This window comes from Oryctolagus cuniculus, chromosome 21 (assembly GCF_964237555.1).
Source record: "Oryctolagus cuniculus chromosome 21, mOryCun1.1, whole genome shotgun sequence".
NCBI lineage: Eukaryota > Metazoa > Chordata > Mammalia > Lagomorpha > Leporidae > Oryctolagus > Oryctolagus cuniculus.
Genome location: NC_091452.1, coordinates 21,725,879 through 21,745,956, shown reverse-complemented (window position 1 = coordinate 21,745,956; position 20,078 = coordinate 21,725,879). Strand labels below are relative to the sequence as shown.

Sequence of the window (20,078 nt, the reverse complement as noted above, 5' to 3'; positions counted from 1 at the left end):
GGTTTCAAAAGTAAAAAAAAATCTATGTATATTAGATGACTTACAGTGGTGGGACTGATACGACAATACTGGGCTCTTTCTGATGCTAAAATAGGTGTCAGAGTTGGACCTCAGAAAAGCCTGTTATAATGTTAATAATTGTCGCTCCCCGTCTTCGTGGAGGAACGACACAGGATTCTGCGTTGTTCTTTCGTCTCTCGGCCCTCCCCGGGTTTGCTGCTGGTTCTTCCCGGGTTGGCTACTGGTCCTTCCCAGGTTGGCTGCTGGTCCTTCCCGGGTTGGCTACCGTCCCTTCCACCTCCGTGGAAGGGCGGTTCCCCCTGCCACATTCCCCACTTCCGCAGGGGAGCGGCACACCGCCGGCCGGCTCTCTCGGGGGCTGCACAGGTGTTCCCCTTAGATGTTCCTGGTGCATGTTGTCTCTCTCCTCCTTTATAGTCCTCCTCCGCCAATCCTAACTCGACTGCCCACACGCCGAGTACGCTGCTCTCCTCCAATCAGGAGCAGGATCAGCTCCTGGAGGTCATCACTCAAGTTGGCAAGAGGCAGCTGCGTAGAAGCTGTTTTCTCCTCTCCCAGCGCCATATTGTGGGAGAGCAGATGCATAGAATAAGTCTTAATTCCAGTAACTCAGTCCAGTCCGGGTTGCTCCCCACAATAATCAGTATATCATAAAGTCTCTGAAAGGAAGGAGGGTTTCATTTATTTCTCATTTATTCTATTTTCATTTATTTTTCATTTATTCTATTCTACAAATAGATTTTTGGTCTTCCATTTTCTGTTAAAAGATTTATTTATTTATTTGAAAGTTAGAATTACAGAGAGAGAGAGGGGGAGAGAGACCTTGCATTTGCTGGTTCACTCCCCAAGTGGCCACAATGTCCAAGGCTGGTCCAGGCTGGAGCCAGGAGCCAGGAGCTTCCTCCAGATCTCCCACATGCGTGGCAGGGACCCAAGCGCTTGGGCCATCCTCCGCTGCCCTCCCAGATGCATCAGCAGGGAACTGGATCAGAAACAGAGCAGCCAAGACTCGAACTGGTACCCATATGGATGCTGGCGTCAGAGGCGGTGGCTTTACCTGCTGTGCTGCAACACTGGCCCCGGTCTTCCATTTTCTTCTGCTCATTCTCCTTTTCTCTCCAGGCCAAATGACTTTATTTAGCCCATATTTAATGTTTATCCCAAATAATGAACTTATTAGGTAAACCCAAACAACTGCCAAACTATTAACATTTTAAAAAATGATTTTTGCTAAAAAACTTTCCTCAAATATATTACCTACTTCATAGACTTTTCTAAAACAAAAGATGACAATTGTAAGTTAACTGTTTCCTCAGTGACTCCGGTGATCATTGTAGTCTTTAATTTTCGAGAGTGACACTGTGAGAGACTCAGTCCCGTTTATATATATATATATATATATATATATATATTTATATATATATATATATATTTAAGTGCCCACTCTGTGCTTTGTTATTTCAGGTCAATGAGCAAACATCACTACAACCTTCTAAGGTCACCCTTATCGCTCTGTAAGTGCAAGTGGACTGTAAAGTTTGGTGGAGTTTTGTGGCCTGGTCAAAGGCACAGAGCTAGAAAACACCTAGAACAGGAGTCTCCTGTCAACCCCAGAGGCCCTCTTTCTCTCTCACACAGAGCTTCAGGGCAGAGGTTTTGTAGTTATTTCGCTTGTTTAGTTTTTGGCCTTTGAGTTTCTTCCATTTAGGTTTGTCCTTGGTTATTGTTAGAGGAAGACCAAGCTCTACAATTACATTGGCTGATAAAATAGATATGAGCCACTGTAGCTCTTTAAATTTAGTGAATAGGGGCCTGTGTTGTGGCTTTGTGGGTAAAGCCTCTGATGCCAGCATCCCCTGTGGGTGCCTGTTGAAGTCCTGGACGCCCCACTTGCAGTCCAGTTCCCTGCTAATGCACTTGGGAAAGTGCAGAAGATGGCCCAAGTGCTTGGGTCCCTGCACCCACATGGGAGACACAGACGAAGCTCCTGGCTTCAGCCTGGCCCAGCCCTAATCATTGCAGCCTTTTGGAGAGTGAACCAGTAGATGGAAGATCTCTTTCTCTTTCTCTCCTCCCCTCTGTAACTGTGGCTTTCAAATAAACAAAAAATAAATTTTTAAAAAAGTAAATTTAGTAAATAAAATTTAAAGTTTAGCTTCTTAGTTCCGCTGGCCACATTTCAAGTGCTCAGTAACAGTAACCACATGTCACAAGCTAGAGTCTGCCATTGTGAAACAGTATAGAGAATGTTCCTGTCTTCACACAAAATTGTTTTGGGCAGAACTGTTCTGGGTAACTTCTTCCTTGTCCTGAATGAAACAAATATATAGCAAAACTAATCACATGTATGTATCCTGTGAGGTGCCTGGCTGATGTGAGGATGAAAACCTATTGAGGACATGGGTCCTGTGCCTTCATTTTTATGTGCAAAGGAAAAGACACATGTATAGTATATAGACTACAGTAACTTTTACTGTAGGTTGTTGCAGTGGATTCGTTTCTGAGAGGAGGAGCATGGTGGGGACAAGAAGCTCGGAGTCAACACACAGATACCGGGAGTCGGGTGAAAGCAGGCCTGAGGCAAGCAGCCTGCAGACTTGTTTATTTCAGTTGCTACAGCTGCTTATATAGCCAAGACAGCCAATCTGGTCAAGGGGCGGTCTATTCCCTAACCAATCACAGCCTGTTGCCAGTAGGGCTCTGTTGCCAGGCAGTTTCTGAAACTATCCAATCACAGTCTGTTGTCAGTCAGGCTCTGTTGTCATGTGGTTTCTGAAGCCATCCAATCACGACCTGTTGTCAGTCAGGCTCTGTTGTCATGTGGTTTCCGAAGCCATCCAATCACGGCCTGTTACCAGGCAGTTTCTGTTGTCAGTGGCCATCTTGGCATGACCTTCTCACCTTCTCATTCCACCACAGTAGGTAATATGTGTGTTTACATTTTGCTCATATGCTTGATATCTATTTCAAGTAATACTAGCAGACTTTCATTTACTCATGAGGTACTTTCCTGAAAAGGTGTATGAACTTCAATGTTATAAAATATCAACTATGCAAATATCAGACAAAAGACAGACGTGTTCAAGTGAAGAGTGTTAATTCTCAGATAACTAAAAAATAAAATCTTAAATAATGTCTTTCTTTTTAAGTTTGTTTAAAATATATTCTCTAATTTCATCTTTTCTTAGTAGACATGGTTGTTTTGTGTACATTCAATGATGTTAAAGGTTGGGTTTGGCACCCTGCAGTCATTTTCATTTTTGACCCAGTTGTGTTAAATTATAAATCATTGCTGTTGCTTAAGCAGGGAACCAATGACGTGATCCATCACTGCTGCCTCCCAGGGTCTGCATTAGCAAAGAACCTAGAATCAGGAGCCAGAACTTTGTATCAAACCCAGGTACTCTGATGTGGGATGCAGGCGTCCTGACCACATCCCAGCTGCTAGGCCAAATGCCCATTCCTGCTGCTGCTTTTTAGAATTAGAACCATTTCTGTTTTATCCATTTCTCTCATTTTTTAAAGATTTATTTTATTTATTTGAGTGATGGATACAGAGAGAGGTAGAGACAGAGATAGAGAGAGGTCTTCCATCTGCTGGTTTACTCCCCAAATGGCTGCAATGGCCTGAGCTAAGCTGATCTGAAACCAGGAGTCAGGAGCTTCTTCCTGGTCTTCCATGTGTGTTCAGGGGCCCAAGCACTTGGGCTATCCTCTGCTGCTTTCCCAGACACATTAGCAGGGAGCTGGACCAGAAGTGGAGCAGCTGGGACTCAGCGCCACATGGGGTACTGGTGCTACAGGCTGGGGCTTTAACCCACTGCACCACAGCACCAGCCCCATTTCTGTCATATTTTTTTTAAGATTGATTTATTTATTTGAAATTCAGAGTCACACAAAGAGAGGAGGAGAGGCAAAGAGAGAGAGAGAGAGGTCTTCTATCTGCTGGTTCATCCCCAATTGGCCACAATGGCTAGAACTGTGCCGATCCAAAGCCAGGAACCAGGTGTTTCTTCCCAGTCTCCCATGCGGGTGCAGGGGACCAAGGACTTGGGCCATCTTCTACTGCTTTGCCAGGGCATAGCAGAGGGGTGGATCGGGAGTGGAGCAGCCGGGACTCGAATCAGCATCCATAGGGAATGCTGGCACTGCAAGCGGCAGCTTTACCTGCTACACCACAGTGCCAGTCCCCTCATTTCTGTCATTTAAAAAAAAGATTTATTTATTATTTGACAGACAAAGTGACAGAAACAGAGGGAGATATACACAGAGACAGAGAGAGATGAATCTTCTGTCTGCTGTATCGCTGCCCAGATGACTGCAATAGCCTGACTTCTTCCAAGTCAATGCCAGGAGCCAGAAACTCCATCTAGGTCTCCCACATAGGTGACAAGGATCCAAGTACTCGGGCCATTCTCCACTGCCTTTCCCGGCAAATTTGCCCTGTGCTGGATTAAAAGTGGAGTAGCTGGGGCTCAAATCCATGCTCTAATATGGGACGCTGGTATTGTAAGCGGTGGCTTAAACTGCCGAGCCACAACACCAGCCCATGAAATCATTTTTAAAATAAAATAATTGGGCTGGTGCACAGTGGGTAAAGCCACCACCTGCAGTGCCAGCATCCCATATCGGCATCAGTTCAAGCACTGGCTGCTCCACTTCTGATCCCAGCTCTCTGCTGTGGCCTGGGAAAGCAGTGGAAGATGGCCCAAGTCCTTGGTCCCCTGCACCTGCATGGGAGACCCAGAAGAAGCTCCTGGCTCCTGGCTTCAGATGGGTGCAGCTCCGGCTGTTGTGGCCATCTGAGGAGTATACCAGCAGATGGAAGATGTCTCTCTCTCTCTGCCTCTGCCTCTCTGTAACTCTGCCTTTCAAATAAATAAATAAATCTTCACAAAATTTTTAAAAATAAAATAATAAAGGGAAACAGTAAAAAGTCACATGATTTGCAAAGATTGTTGAGCAAAGATGGCAATGATGTGGAGAGCACATATTGGATAGGAGATACAGTGTCATGTTATATTAGAAAATTGTTCTTTAGAAGATGTAAGCTCAAATTTAGACTCAAAGGTAGGTTAGCAGTATTAAAGTATAGCGTTTCTAAGTACAGATTAAGTCAAAATCAAAGGCAGGTTATTTGCAAATGCTTGAACTAAATACTGATTATGCATTGTGCATGTGTATAATATATACTCTATATCATTACATTATATATTTTAAGTTATAAAATACAACACACTTGTGAGGGTAGTAGCTTGCGCATTTGGGTCAAAGGAGAACAGAGTGTTAGGTTATTATTGTTGGGTTCCGTGGTGGGTTGGGATTGTGAACTAGGAATGGAGTGTTGGAAAAGAAGACTTAAAGGTCCTTCATTGCTTCCAGGGGTTCTTGCAGGGTGAATGATGTACTGCTTCACATGTCCAGTCTCTGACTATTTTTACTTTAACCCCCTGGGTAAAAGGAATGGCCACTTAATAAAAAGCAAATGCTAATAATACTAACAATTTTAACAACAGGTTGTAAATACTTTGGCCATTAGTTAAGTCTTTGTTATTGCTGAAATCTGATAGCATTGGTTACCATTAGATAGCACTTAGGGAGCTAGCAGTTACAGCTCGTAGTCAGAACATTTATAGCTTTTATATCCTTCCCTTCTAGACTGAGCACCTTGAGGGTATGAGTCCTGTCTTTGCTTCTTTGTATTGTGTGCCACAGTGTCTGGCAGTGTAAAATTTAAGGAATGTTAACTGAAGGAAAGAAGGAATGGAAATTTATTTTTGTAATGCAGTTGTCTTTATTAGTTCATGAGGTCATTTAGTAGCATGCATTAAGTAATCACTGTGCCTTCATAGTGAACAAAAAGCAAATAGATGAACAACTTTGACATATTTGGAAATCCAGGTATCCGACCTTTAGTCCCCTGTGTTAAAGGCTCCCTGCCAAGTCTCCTCCTCGTTGAAGTTTCAGCTGAAAACCATTGTTCCCAGTGGATAGGTGTTCTCAATAGTTAAGCCATGTTGCTCTTCTCCATTGTAGCATAACCAGTGACCACAGTGTGTGTGTGTGTGGTGCTTCATGAGCTAGAGGGTGTAAATATATATAAGCCGAGGTTTACTGAGCACCAAGAATTCAACAGTGCCTCATTTGCCCCAACTCGGCACTGCGTACAGTACACATGCTTTCTCTCAGCTGACCAAAATGTGCTGTCTCCCAGGGTAAGTGATTTCCTGTGAAATCTGGGGTGGTAAAAGAAAATTAGTAGCAAGAGCAGGGGGTGGGCAGTGGCGGGCAGATGGGCTCCAACTTGTCACACCAGTTTTCTTGAAGCTGTGGTAAACAGCGGTCACTCTCAGCACATCTTGACCTTTGCTTCGAAGGAGCTTGGCAGAGGGGCCCGTGGTGGCTGCTGTATCTCCTAAGACTTGGCAATACCTCTTTCTTCTATTTAGGTGGTTTAGAATTTTGTCTGTGAGTCATAACAGCAGTGACGGTGCCTCAATTGTAGTTTCCAGTTGCTAACAATGCTTTATTTTTCCTTAAAGTTCACACACACACAGTGGGGGCATAGAGACAGAGAGAGAGAGCTCCCATAGCTGGTTCGCTTCCTGAATACTCACAATTGCTGAGACTGGGTTGGACTGAAACTGGTACCTGGGAGCTCAATCCAGGTGTTACATGCAGACGGAAGGAACCTAAACACTTGAGCCATCCCCGCTGCCTCCCAGGGTCTCCATCAGCAGAAAACTGGAGTCAGGAGTTGGAGCCGGGGTTGCACCTTGGTTGTACTCTGCTATGGGATGTGGTGTCTTAACTGCTGGGCCAAACCAAACACCCGTCCCTGCTAGCAGTCTCTTATGGAGCAAGGGGAGGAGTGAATGAGTCTAAAATATTGTTTGAGTTTTTCTTGTATTTTGTTAGTCTTTAATTATGTTTTCTTGTTAAGATTCTTTTCTCATTGACTAATAATGAAAGTGACTAATTTTATTGAGTACTCATTGAATTTTCCTTATTCTTTCACAGTTCACATCATCTAGGTTTTATCATCAGCTTGAATTCTGTAGTGACATATCTTTCACAAATTTATAGTCAGCTAATTTTTATTCAACAGCTATTTGTACATGCAATGAATAGTGCATGAACAGAAATTGGAAGAGCCCCTTTCTCCGAGTTTGGAGCAGGGGTTTGTCAGAGCTTGATTCATTGTGCTATCTTGAAGGGATAACAGCTTTTAACTGATGCGGTCTTCTACAGTGGGAATGGGGATTCTGGAAGGGCATAGGGAAGAACCAAGAAAGACTTCTGGGCCTTCTCAGTCGTACCTCTTTGAAAAGTCTCGTGATGAAAGGCAGCCACAGCTGTGGGAGGAAGGCCTGGTCCTCCCTTTCCTGCTGAGGAAGCAAAGCTTGCCCACTCACCCAGAGCTGTGTGTGGAGGGGAGACCAGGGTTTGCATTAGACGCTGAACTTTGCCTTCCTCCCAAGGGGCTGCCAGCCATACTTCCCCGTGCCTCTACTTGGCAGAATCAGTTGCTCTCTCAGTAAAGTAATGAATGCTAAACTTGGGCTTTCAATATGCAGGGCATTCAATTTCGCTGAGACGGATTTAAGACTTTTGTGTTTCTTACAATCCATACCTGAAACAACTACAGACATCTTTTTGCTTCCTTCCATAAATAATAAAGTTTACAGATATTTGGTATGTATGTGTGTGTGTGTGTTTGCGTTTCAGTGTAGCTTTAATATAGCTTTCCTGCATGTATGTAAGCTACAGTTATTTTTGGTTGGAATGTGCTGTGTATTGCCGATTGGATTATAGGAACCACCTGAAATGGGACCTGAAAAGGGTAATGAAAAATGTCTGTAAACACATTAAAGATTAAAACAGTGACTGAGTCCAGTGAAAGAAAGTGGTCCTATGAATTAGTAATGAAAGTGCATTTATAGGTTATTGTCTTACCGGGGTCTGAGTTTTAATAGCTGCTGGCAGTTTAAACTAATAGGAGCCTGAATGACCCATACTAATTTTGAGTATTCATTCTGTTTATGGATTGTTTCTTAATAGAAACGCTAAATGGTGTTGCCCATCTTAAATTACCGCAAAGAGTTGTTGTAAAAATGAAATAAGATAAGGTAAATAAGCATATTTTGTAAATGTGAAAAGTGGTCTCCCTCTTCTGTGTGTGTATTAATATGTAATATAATATCATAAAATTATATGTTAAGATAACTGAACAGCAGTTTTAAGAGTTTGAAACTTTTTTAGATCCCGTGAATATAATTTGTGAGGATTTGTAAGTATATTGGTCATAAAAAAGCATTGTGAACAGCAGTATTTAAGTTGAGTAGGAAACTAAATCTTTCAGAAGTAGATGTTGTCATCTAAGCAAATGAATACCTAACAATGTGCCATTGTAATGTATTGTTTAATTAGGTACTAAGTCCTTTCTGGTTACATACTAATAATATTTTGTTTACTTGCTTGCTTTTACTCTGTGTATTTGAAAACAAATTGCAGTTTCTTACAACTGTTCTAAAATTTAACTATTTAAGTTCTAACTTCAAACATTTCATTAGTTCTCTGGCCCTTTCTGCAGTTAGTTAGAAGAAGGAATATTTTCTTATAACCACACATGATAATTCTAGTTTTTAAACTGATCAAATTGAAGAGCATATAGGCCAACAATTTTTTTGTTCCAAACAAAACACATATTTGTAGGCAACTGCTTTAAATATTATGTCTGAAACACCACATTAGAAATATGTAGTCGTGTTATATTACTCATTATTGAAATTATCTTAATAACAATCACACAATGATTTTTTTCCTTTTATTATATAAGGCGAAAATAGAAAATCAGTGGAATTTCTCTCTTATTTGTCTGGCATTATACTGGACACTTGGGGCAATCTCTAAGTTCCTGTCCTTGAGACGCTTAAGAAATTGAAATTAGGATTAGAAGTATTTTTAAAAGCATCAAAAACAATAAAAGCAGTTATGTCAACAAGTGCCAAAGAATGTGATTAAATTAGTAAGTGTCCTAGAGAGAGAAGGAGAAACAGAGAAAGAGGTCTTCCATCCCCTGGTTCACTTTCCTAATGGCTGCAACAGCCAGAGCTGGGCTGATCCAAAGCCAGGAGCCAGGAGCTTCTTCCTGGTCTCCCATGTGGGTACAGGGGCCCAAGCACTTGGGTCATCTTCTACTGCTTTCCCTGGCCATAGGGAGAGCTGGACCGGAAGAGGAGCAGCTGGGACTCAAACCGACGCCACAGGGGATGCTTAGCCTACTACACCACAGCACTAGTGAGGCTTTTTTCCCCCTTTTTTCAGCTGATTCATTTCCTAAATGGCACAATGGCCAGGGCTGAGCCAAGTACCTGGGCCACCTGCTGCTTTCCCATGTGCATTAGCAGGGAGCTGGATCAGAAGTGAAACAGCTGGGACTTGAATCAGCACCCATATAGAATGCTGGTGGCGCAAGCAGTGGCTTTACCCACTCTGCCACAACACCAGCCCCAAGAGTGAAGGTTTTATACAGAAGTTGCCTGAAGAGTATGGTTACATTTTATGATATTTGAAGAAATCAGTCCATTTGCTTATGGACTGTATATTAGGTTTTATAAATAAGGACATCTCAGTCTTATTTCTGCTGGCCTATTTGCTAGTGAGAAATCACCATCAGACTTGTTACTGCACAGTACAATAATAAAGCATGCTTTATCTCCCCTCACTTCCAGGCATACTTCCGACAGGGCGTTGCCCTCCAGTACCTTGGACGTCATGCGGATGCCCTGGCAGCCTTTGCCTCCGGGCTGGCTCAGGATCCCAAGAGCCTCCAGCTTCTGGTGGGGATGGTAGAAGCTGCCATGAAATCTCCCATGAGAGGTAAATGTGATTTGTTTCTAGCCTCCTAAGACTTTAAGTTCAACCATAGAGAACTGATGGATTATCTGCTTAGCCAAGATCTGAATTCTTAGACAAAGGGAGATCAAAAATCACTGTCAATATCTGATGTTAATGAGGCAGAAGAGTGTGGTGGAAAGCCCACTGACCTGGAAGTCTGTGGACCTAGATTATATTCGTAAATTTTTCATTAACCAAAAATGTAGTGACTGTGGGTAATAGAATCAACAACTCTGAACTTTAGAGTTATTTAAATAATCCCTTTTTTATATTTCTAAGAACCTGTAGTTCCAAACCACAACACCCATAATAATAAATTCATTTTCTCATGTGGACCATATGCCTTCTAGAAATGATCAAGTAAGAGAAGATATTAGAAATTCTTATTTTCAGAAAGGATATGCATATCGAACTGTAGGTTGTGCTAACATTTTTCAGAAGAGCATTTAAATAGGTTCACTGAATTAACAAGCGAGAGAAACAAGACAGTCACTAGTTTACATTTATTCTCCCTTTTATTACTTCCACTTTATACCAATTGCTATTCTAAAAAAGGAAGAGAAATCATTGAAAATGGTGCTGTGGAGGTGAGAGGAGTTCTAAGGCCCTGAAGAGACTGGCTTCTTTTTGTGGAACATTGAGTTTTGAGGGATGAGCTCTTGGGAAGGTTTGACTGGAAGTGTGTGCCAGTTGTTGTCTTTGGGGAGACATGGAGACACTCAGGCACATTTGCGGCATATAACAGACAGCCAATAATGTTTCACATTAATTAGGTTATGTCAAGCAGAACTTTATTTTTGACTCAGAAATGGTTCATTTTTGAATTTTTCATACGGAGAATGAAGCTAAATATTTTGATGGCAGCATCATTTGATATTTTATCTAGTTTTGAAAATGTCTGCATTCTTAGATAGTTTTAGTGTGCTGGCTAGTATTATACTTGGCTCAAAATATGAGCCAAATGAAAGTCTGATTAACTAAATGGTACTCATATACTCTCTGGACAATTTATAATTATAAAAAAATAGTTTCCAAGCAAATTAGGGATTTCATGTTTTAGAAAAGAAGGCGTAGGAATACCTCTCTTGGTGTGATTTTATAATCCATATAAAGCCGAGTCTTTGCGGTAGGAACCTAATGGCTTCTCCCCCTGGGGGACCTGCTGTTAATAAACCCTGGCTCAGAGCAGATGCGCTCTGGAGCTCCAGGGCTTGGGGAGGAGGGAGTGGACAATAGCGACAAAACCAACCTGTCTCTCTCTTCCATTGTTCTAGTATTTTCTCATTCTCTCTGTCTACCCTTCTGCAGATAATTTACATGGAGCATTTTTTATTTAGTTCATGAAGATATCACCTATTTGTTCAGAGGAGTTTCTGCCGCTGCCTTATTGGAGGGAATGTGTTGATCTCAGCAGAATCTTACTTACCATTTTGCCTTTGAAGCAGTTTGTTTAGATGAATGGAAGGGAATCCTCATTGCACTGTGGAAAAGTAGCTCAGAGCTGCGGTCACCCTTAGGGTTGTCTGTGCCATGTTCTTTCCCATCTTAGAGTGAGTGACCTAAGGCCAACCCTGGAGAGAGCTGCTTCTTACAGGTGCCTGGAGCACTTCAATATTTTCTTCTCTTCCCTTGAGGCAATTTAATTTATCTCATTTATTTTTAACACTGCTTTTTACCACTCTGTCTGTTCCAGGTGGGCTTCTCTTTCCAGCTTTTTGTGGAGACTTGGCAGCATCATGCTGCGTGTCGTCCTACACCTAAAGACCACTCTTTTTGTCGTATGGTTGTAATTCATAACATCTGTCATCATTTGCTGCTCGGTTTTTAGCCACTGTTTATCTTAGCCTCCTGCATCTGAGTTTTTGCCATTGTCACATAGCTGTGTGGTCTGAGTCACTTTCCCTAGGTCTGATCTGGTGTGCCAGTTGTCTTTGTTTTGTAAATCTTGAATGCAGCCATGTAAGCCAGTGAAGCGCCCGTGGCCCCACAGTGTTCCTGTAGGTTAGTCTTTTGGAAGTTTCAAGATTTAATTTCTTTTAAGGCAGGGCCAACCTTTATTAACGTGAGGATACTTTAGGATGTTCATAGGAAAATGGAGTTAATGGATTAGTTTATTTTGGTGCAAAAAAGACTTTGAAATCCATTCATAGTTTTCTCACAATATGCATTTTCCATGAATCTTTTGAAGTACTCTTGTATACCTTTGTTCCTATATGAAGGTACTGTATCTATGTTGAAACTGATTTGATTCTTTATTCTCGTTGCCTGTATTTCTAACCAAATTAAATGTTTTACTTTATTTTTCTAGCTTTCACTGTTTCTTCTGTGGGTATATTTACATTATTATATGTCATATATTTCCTTTTAATCATTAATGAAAACATACAAATAAGTATAAATATAAATTATTTTCTTTCACTTTTTTTTTAAAGATTTATTTACTTATTTGAGAGTCAGAGTTAAGAGAGAGAGAGAGAGAGAGAGAGAGAGGTCTTCCATCCACTGGTTCACTCCCCAGATGGCTGTAATAGCTGGAGCTAGGCCGATAGAGCTTTCAGTCTGCTGTTACTTGAGTTGGTAGAATGGGAAATGGATCCCAAGAGAGGAAGCTATTAATTCTACTAAGCTAGGTCTGAGAAGACTCCCAGAGGAATTGACACCTGAAAAGAAATTGGAGCTACGAGAAACAACAGTATTTCCCAGAAACTGTAGGTAGCTTTATTTAGGAGTATCTGGAGATGAGAATGGAAGAGGCAAGGCCCTGATGCCAAGGCCTGGAGGAACTTCCCCAGGGAGTGCTCATAAGCAGGCTCTTGTATACTGGGTGGTGTTCACTGCAGATTCACAACACAGCACCTGCTCCCAGCACAAGAACAGGATTCACACGGTGCTGCTTCCCGCTGCAGCGCAAGAGACATCCTACAGGGGCCCGCCTTGAGGTTCTAGCGCTTGGCCCTCAAAACAACTTTAGGAGATGGATATTGTCACCTCCCTCTATAGACAGGGATTTTTTAAAAGTTTTTATTTAATGAATGCATTTTTATAAGTACAACTTTAGGAATATAGTGATTCTTTCCCACATATCCACCCTCCCACCCCAACTCCCATCCCACTTCCCTCTCTCTCCCATCTCCTTCTTCATTATGGTTCATTTTAAGTTTGATTTTATATACAGAGGACCAACTCCATGTTAAGCACAGATTTCAACAGTTTGCACCCCACCACACATGCACACAACATGTAGAGTACAGTTTGAGAACAAGATTTGCAGTCAATTCTCATAGTACAACTCATTAAGGATGGAGGTCCTACATGGGGAGTAAGTGCACAGTACATTATGTTGTTCCTTTAACAATTGACACTCTTATTTATGAAGTCAGTGGTCACCCGAGACTCTTGCCATAAGCTCTTGCCATAGGCTGCCATCAGTATTTGGACTCCATTAGCATTTGGACATGGCCATAAGCAAAGTGGAAGTTCTCTCCTCCCTTCCGAGAAGAGTACCTCCTTCTTTGATGGCCCTTTCTTCCCACTGACGTCTCACAGAGATCCTCCGTGTAGGATATTTTTTGCCACAGAGTCTTGGCTGTCCATGCCTGAAATGCACTCACAGGCCTTTAGGCCAGACCGGGAAGCCTTAAGGGTTGATTCTGAGGTCAGAGTGCTATTTTACAGTGAGTGTCATTCTAGGAGTCGGCTGTGTGGACTGCTTCCTGTATTGGACTTTCCTTCCTTTTTAATTCTATTATTATCACCAGGCACTTGATGTTATTTATATGATCACTTTTACAATTAAACCTATCTACATGATGACTTTAGCATTTAATATGATCATCTTAACAGTTAAGCTGGCATTTATACCACTGATTTTAATGGGTTTGGAGCCCATGACAGTTTTTAGACTGTACCCTTGGAAGTTAAGTCTGTAGGACTGTGTGCAGAACTACACTGCTTTACAGTTACAGACTACCTCCCCCTCTCTTATTCCCCCTCTTATCTTTTACTGGAATCTTTTTCTAATTGACTTAATATACATATGATTAATTCTCTGTAACATAAAAGTTAGATATTATAGTATGAAAAGAGAAAAGAAAAAGAAAGAAAGAAAAAAAAGAAATACACAATAAAAAGTAACAATAATAAACTGTCCCTTGACAATTAGGACAAAGACTATTCAAGTCATTGATTCTGAAAGTGTCAATTTCACTTCTACAGCTTTCATTTCAGGAGTGCTATTAATTCTTACAAATCAGGGAGAACATATTGTGTTTGTCTCTTTGGGACTCGGTTATTTCACTAAGTATGAAATTTTCCAGCTTGCTCCATTTTGTTGCAAATGACTGGATTTCATCCTTTTTCACTGCTGTGTAGTATTGCATAATGTACGTATCCCACAATTTCTTTATCCAGTGTTTGGTTGATTGGCATTTAGGTTGCTTCCATGTCTTAGCTATTGTGAACTGAACTGCAATAAACATGGAGGTGCAGATAGATCTTTTGTTTACTGATTTCATTTCCCTTGGGTAAATTCCTGGTAGTGGAATGGCTGGGTCATATGGTAGGGTTATATTCAGGTTTTTGAGGTATCTCCACACTGTTTTCCACAGTGGCTTTACCAGTTTACATTCCCACCAACAGTGGGTTAGGGTGTCCTTTTCCCCACATCCTCTCTAGCCAATTTGTTGATTTCTGTATGAGGGCCACTCTAACTTGGGTGAGATGAAACTTCATTGTGGTTTTGATTTGCATTTTCCTGATGGCTAGTCATCTTGAATATTTTTTCATGTGTCTGTTGGCCATTTGGATTTCCTCTGTTGAAAAATGTCTGTTTTGGCCAGCGCCGTGGCTCGCTTGGCTAATCCTCCGCCTGTGGCACCGGCACTCCAGGTTCTAGTCCTGGTTGGGGTGCTGGATTCTGTCCCGGTTGCTCCTCTTCCAGTCCAGCTCTCTGCTGTGGCCCAGGAGTGCAAGGATGGCCCAAGTGCTTGGGCTCTGCACCTGCAGAGAAGACCAGGAGGAAGCATCTGGCTCCTGGCTTTGTATTGGCGCAGTGCGCCAGCTGTAGAGGCCATTTGGGGGGTGAACCAACAGAAGGAAGACCTTTCTCTCTGAATCTCTCTATCTCACTGTCTAACTCTGCCTGTCAAAAAAATATATATCTGTTTAAGTCCTTGGCCCATCTCTTTACTGAGTTGTTTGTTTTGTTATTGTGGTGTTGCTTTCTTTTTGCAAGTCAGAGTTACACAGAGAGAAGGAGAGGCAAAGAGAGAGGTCTTCCATCTGCTGGTTCACTCCCTAATTGGCCGCAATGGCCAGAGCTGTGCTGATCCTAAGCCAGGATCCAGGAGCTTCCCCTGGGTTTTTCCACATGGGTACAGGGGCCTAAAGACTTAGGCCATCTTCTACTACTTTCCCAAGCCACAGCAGAGAGCTGGATTGGAAGTGGATTAGCTGGGACTCGAACTGGCGCCCATATGGAATGCCAGCACTGCAGGCTGCGGCTTTACCCACTAAGCCACAGCACTGACCCCTGTGGAGTTTCTTGATCTCTTTGTAGATTCTGGTTATTATTCCATTATCAGTTGCATAGTTTGCAAACTATTTCTCTCATTCTGTCAATTGCCTCTTCACTTTCCTGACTGTTTCTTTTGCTGTAAAGAAACTTCTCAATTTGAGGTAATCCCATTTGTTCATTTTGGCTTTGACTACCTGTGCCTCTGGGTCTTTTTCAGGAATTCTTTGCCTGTTACAATGTCTTGAAGGGTTTCCCCTATGCTCTAAATTAATTTGATGGTGCTGTGGTGTAGATTTAGATCTTAAATCCATGTTGAATGGATTTTTGTATATGGTGTAAGGTAGTGGTCTTGCTTCATACTTCTGCTTGTGGACATCTAGTTTTCCCAGCACCATTTATTGAAGAGACTGTCCCTGCTCCGGGGATTGGTTTTAGCTCCTTTGTCAAATATAAGTTGGATTGATTTCCGGTGTTTCTATTTTGTTCCATTGATCTATCCATCTATTTTTGTACCAGTAACAGGCTGTTGTGATTGTAACTGCCCTGTAGTATGTCTTGAAGTCTGGTATTGTGATGCTTCAGGTTTTGTTTTTATTGTATAGGATTGCTGTAGCTATCTGAGGTCTCCTGTTCCTCCATATGAATTTCAGCATCATTTTTTCTAGATCTGAGAAGAATGTCTTTGGTATTTTGATTGGTATAGCATTGAATCTGTAAATTGCTTTTGGAAGAATAGACATTTTGATGAAATTGATTCTTCCAATTGATGAACATGGCAGATTTTTCCTTTTTTTCATTTGTATCTTCTTCTATTTCTTTCTTTAATGTTTTGTAATTCTCATCATAGAGATCTTTGACATCCTTGGTTAAATTTATTCCAAGGTACTTGATTATTTTTGTGGCTATTGTGAATGGGATTGATCTTAGAAGTTCTTTCTCAGCCATGGCATTATCTTTGCATATAAAGGCTGTTGATTTCTGTATATTGACTTTGTAGCCTGCTACTTTATCAAACTCTTCTATGAGTTCCAACAGTCTCTTAGTGGAGTTTTTTGGATCCCCTATATATAGACTCATGTCATCTGTAAATAGGGATAGTTTGACTTCTTTCCCAATTTGTATCCCTTTGATTTCTTTTTCTTGCCTAACGGCTCTGGCTAAAACTTCCAGGACTATATTGAATAGCAATGGTGAGAGTGGACGTCCCTGTCTGGTACCAGATTTCAGTGGAAATGCCTCCATCTTTTCCCTATTCAATATGATGTTGGCCATGGGTTTGTCATAAATTGTCTTGACTGTGTTGAGGAATGTTCCTTCTAAACTCAATTTGATAGAGTTCTCATCATGAAAGGGTGTTGTATTTTGTTAAATGCTTTCTCTGCATCTATGGAGATAACCATATGGTTTTTGTTACTCAGTTTGTTAATGTGATGTATCACATTGATTGTTTTTCGAATGTTGAACCATCCCTGCATACCAAGGATAAATCCCACTTGGTCTGTGTGAATGATCTTTCTGATGTGTAGTTGGATTCAATTGGCCAGGATTTTGTTGAGGATTTTTGCATCTATGTTCATCAGGGAGATAGGTCTATAGTTTTTTTTTCTCTGTTGCATCTTTTCCGGGCTTAGGAATTAAGGTGATATTGGCTTCATAGGAAGAATTTGGGAGGATTCCTCCCTTTTAATTGTTTTGAATAATTTGAGAAGAACTGGGGTTAGTTCTTCTTTAAATTAGACCTTTAAGTTAGACAGGGATTAAGGAACAGAGAAAAGAAGCAATCTTGCCTAGTCATTGGACCAGCAAATGGAGGTGCTGGAGTTTCCAAGCTTTTTTGGGGAAAGGAAACCTATGTTTTCAATGTGACAATTCAGAAATAGGCTTATAGAAAAAGGTGCCCTCACCTGAAAAAAATCAGAGAAAAAGAGTTCACTGAGGATGAGCAACGAGGCAAAAAAAGTTGAGCAAAACTTGACCCTGGGAAAAAAGCTTATATATATTCAATGTCGATTTTCCACCGGCATTTCATAAAGTTAGCTGTAGAAGCACGACACAGGTGAGAGCCCACAAACTTAATAGTTCTTAGATCACTGAGTTAATGTGAGAACAGAAAATATACACAAGAGACAAATCCCAGCAAGAAGCAGGCCTGGCATCATTACAGGAACAAATAAAGGTAAATTCAATCTCACTTGGTAATTATGATTAAATCCATGGCTGGGAGTACTGGTATACTACAACATCCAAATTTGTTTAAACATTTATAAGATACAATGAACTGAAATTGTAAAAGACTAACACAGAGAAGTGGAAGATAGTAAAAATCATGTGAAAGGGGCTGGTGCTGTGGCATAGTGGGTAAAGCCACCACCTGAGATATTGGCATCCCGTATGGGTGTTGGTTCAAGTCCTGGCTGATCCACTTCTGATCCATCTCCCTGCTGATGGCCTGGGAAAGAGTAGAAGATGGCCCAAGCCCTTGGGCTTCTGCACCTGTGTAGAGACCTGGAAGGAGCTCCTTGCTCCTGGCTTCACATCAGCCCAGCTCCGGCTGTTGCGGCCATCTGGGGAGTGAACCAGCAGTTGTAAGATCTCTCTGTCTGTCTGTCTCTGTCTCTGTCTCTCTCTCTCTCTCTTTCTTTCTCTGCCTTTCCTTCTCTGTAACTCTGACTTTTAAATAAACAAATGGATCTTTAAAAATTGCTTTATTTAAAAAATGCATATATAAGTACACAAGTATCTACATTTACACAGTTGTAGATTGGGTGTGACAGAGTTAGGAGACTCAGACTATGTGGCTTTGAAATACAGATCTTTTGGGGCCGGTGCTGTGGGCTAGCTGGTAAAGCCTCTGCTTGTGATGCTGGCATCCCATATTGGTGCTGGTTTGAGACCCGGTGGCTTCACTTCAGATCTAGCTCTCTGCTCTGGCCTGGGAAAGCAGTACAAATGGCCCAAGTGCTGGGCCTCTGCACTCTCGTGGGAGACCTGGAGGAATCTCCCAGCTCCTGGCTTAGAATTGGTGTAGCTCTGGCCATTGCAGCGATTTGAGGAGTGAACCAGTGGATGGAAGACTTCTCTATCTGTGCCTCTGCCTCTAAAAAAAGAAATGCAGATTTTTAAAGATTTTTTTAATGTACATCATCATTACAGGGATGATGCATTTTTTTTTTAAAGATTTGTTTATTTATTTGAGAGGTAGAGCTACATACTGAGAGAGGGAGAGATGGAGACAAAGGCCTTCCATCCGCTGGTTCATTTCCCAAATGGCTGCAATGGTGGGCACCAGGCCAATCCAAAGTCCGGAGCCAGGAGCTTCTTCTAGGTCTCCCACAGAGGTACAGCAGCCCAAGCACTTGGGCCATCTTCTACTGCTTTCCCAGGCCATGGCAGAGAGCTCGATTGGAAGAGGAAGAGCTGAGACATGAACAGTGCCCATATGGGATGCCAGCACCGTAGGCAGAGACTTAGCCTACTATACCACTGTGGCATTCCCAAGATTTTTCTTTTAATTTATTTGAAAGGCAGAATTAGAGAGAGAGAGAGAGAGCAAGACAAGTTCTCAACATCTGCTGGTTCACTCCCTAAATGATCACTATGACCAAGGCTGGGCCAGGCCAAAGCCAGGAGTTAGGAGCTTCATCCAGGTCTCCCATGTGGGTGCAGAGGCCCAAGGACTCAGGCCATCTTCCACTGCTTTCCCAAGTGCATTAGCAGGGAGGTAGATCAGAAGTGGAGCAGCCAGAACTCGAACCAGAGCCCATATGGGATGCCAGCATCCAGCGGCTTTACCTGTGATGCCACAATGCTGACCCATGAAATACAGATCTTTAGCTTTGGCTCCATGCCTTCTATATTATTTCATATCATCTGCTTAGTATTCTCTGTCATTCTGTGTGCCTATCTTCTCCTGGCATATTTATTTGGGACAAGCCTATCAGGAAAAAAAAATCAAAGATTTGTCCGAGTCTTGCTCTTTAAAAAATCAAATTCTGCTTACTTTCAGCTTCCCAATTGTCTTTGATAATCTCTCTCATACAAACTCTTATGTATTGTATATTAACTTTATGTTTACATTAACATTTATGTTGTAATTGATTTAAAATTTCTTTGTACAACAAACAGAAATTTAATCATTTACTTCTCATTTCAGTTTCATTTTTTCTAGTGAATATTTGAACAATTTTTTTATTTTTACTTTTTTAAAGAAAGCTTTTATTTAATGAATACAAATTTCATAGGTACAGCTTTAAGAATACAACAGTTCTTTTCCCCATATCTACCCTCCCACCCCAACTCCCATCCCACCTCCTATTCCCTCTCCCATCCCATTCTTCATTTTTTTGTTTTTAATTAACTTTATATACAGAAGACCAACTCTATACTAAGTAAAGATTTCCACATTTTACACTCACACAGACACACAAAGTACAAAGTACTGTTTGAAAACAAGTTTTACAGTTAATTCTCATAGTACAACTCATTAAGGACAGAGTCCTACATGGGGAGTAAGTGCACAGTGACTCCTGTTGTTAAGAATTGACACTCTTATTTTTTATGTCAGTGATCACCTGAGGCTCTTGACATGAGCTGCCAAGGCTATGGAAGACTTTTGAGTCCACAAACTCTGTCAGTATTTAGA

At 41.6% G+C, this 20,078-nt stretch overlaps 1 protein-coding gene across 7 annotated transcripts in view; it reads left to right on the top strand.

Annotated features, from left to right (window-relative positions):
* TTC28 (tetratricopeptide repeat domain 28) overlaps positions 1-20,078 on the top strand; it is a 689,946-nt gene that overhangs the window by 376,764 nt on the left and 293,104 nt on the right. For 6 of the 7 annotated variants that reach the window (XM_051826641.2, XM_008274620.4, XM_070065754.1 and 3 more), the window contains one exon: positions 9,756-9,903. In XM_051826641.2, the coding sequence (XP_051682601.2) occupies positions 9,756-9,903 (148 nt within the window). Of the gene's footprint in view, positions 1-2,140; positions 2,944-9,755; positions 9,904-20,078 lie in introns of those variants that run through there. The other variant, XM_070065755.1, reaches the window with a different exon arrangement.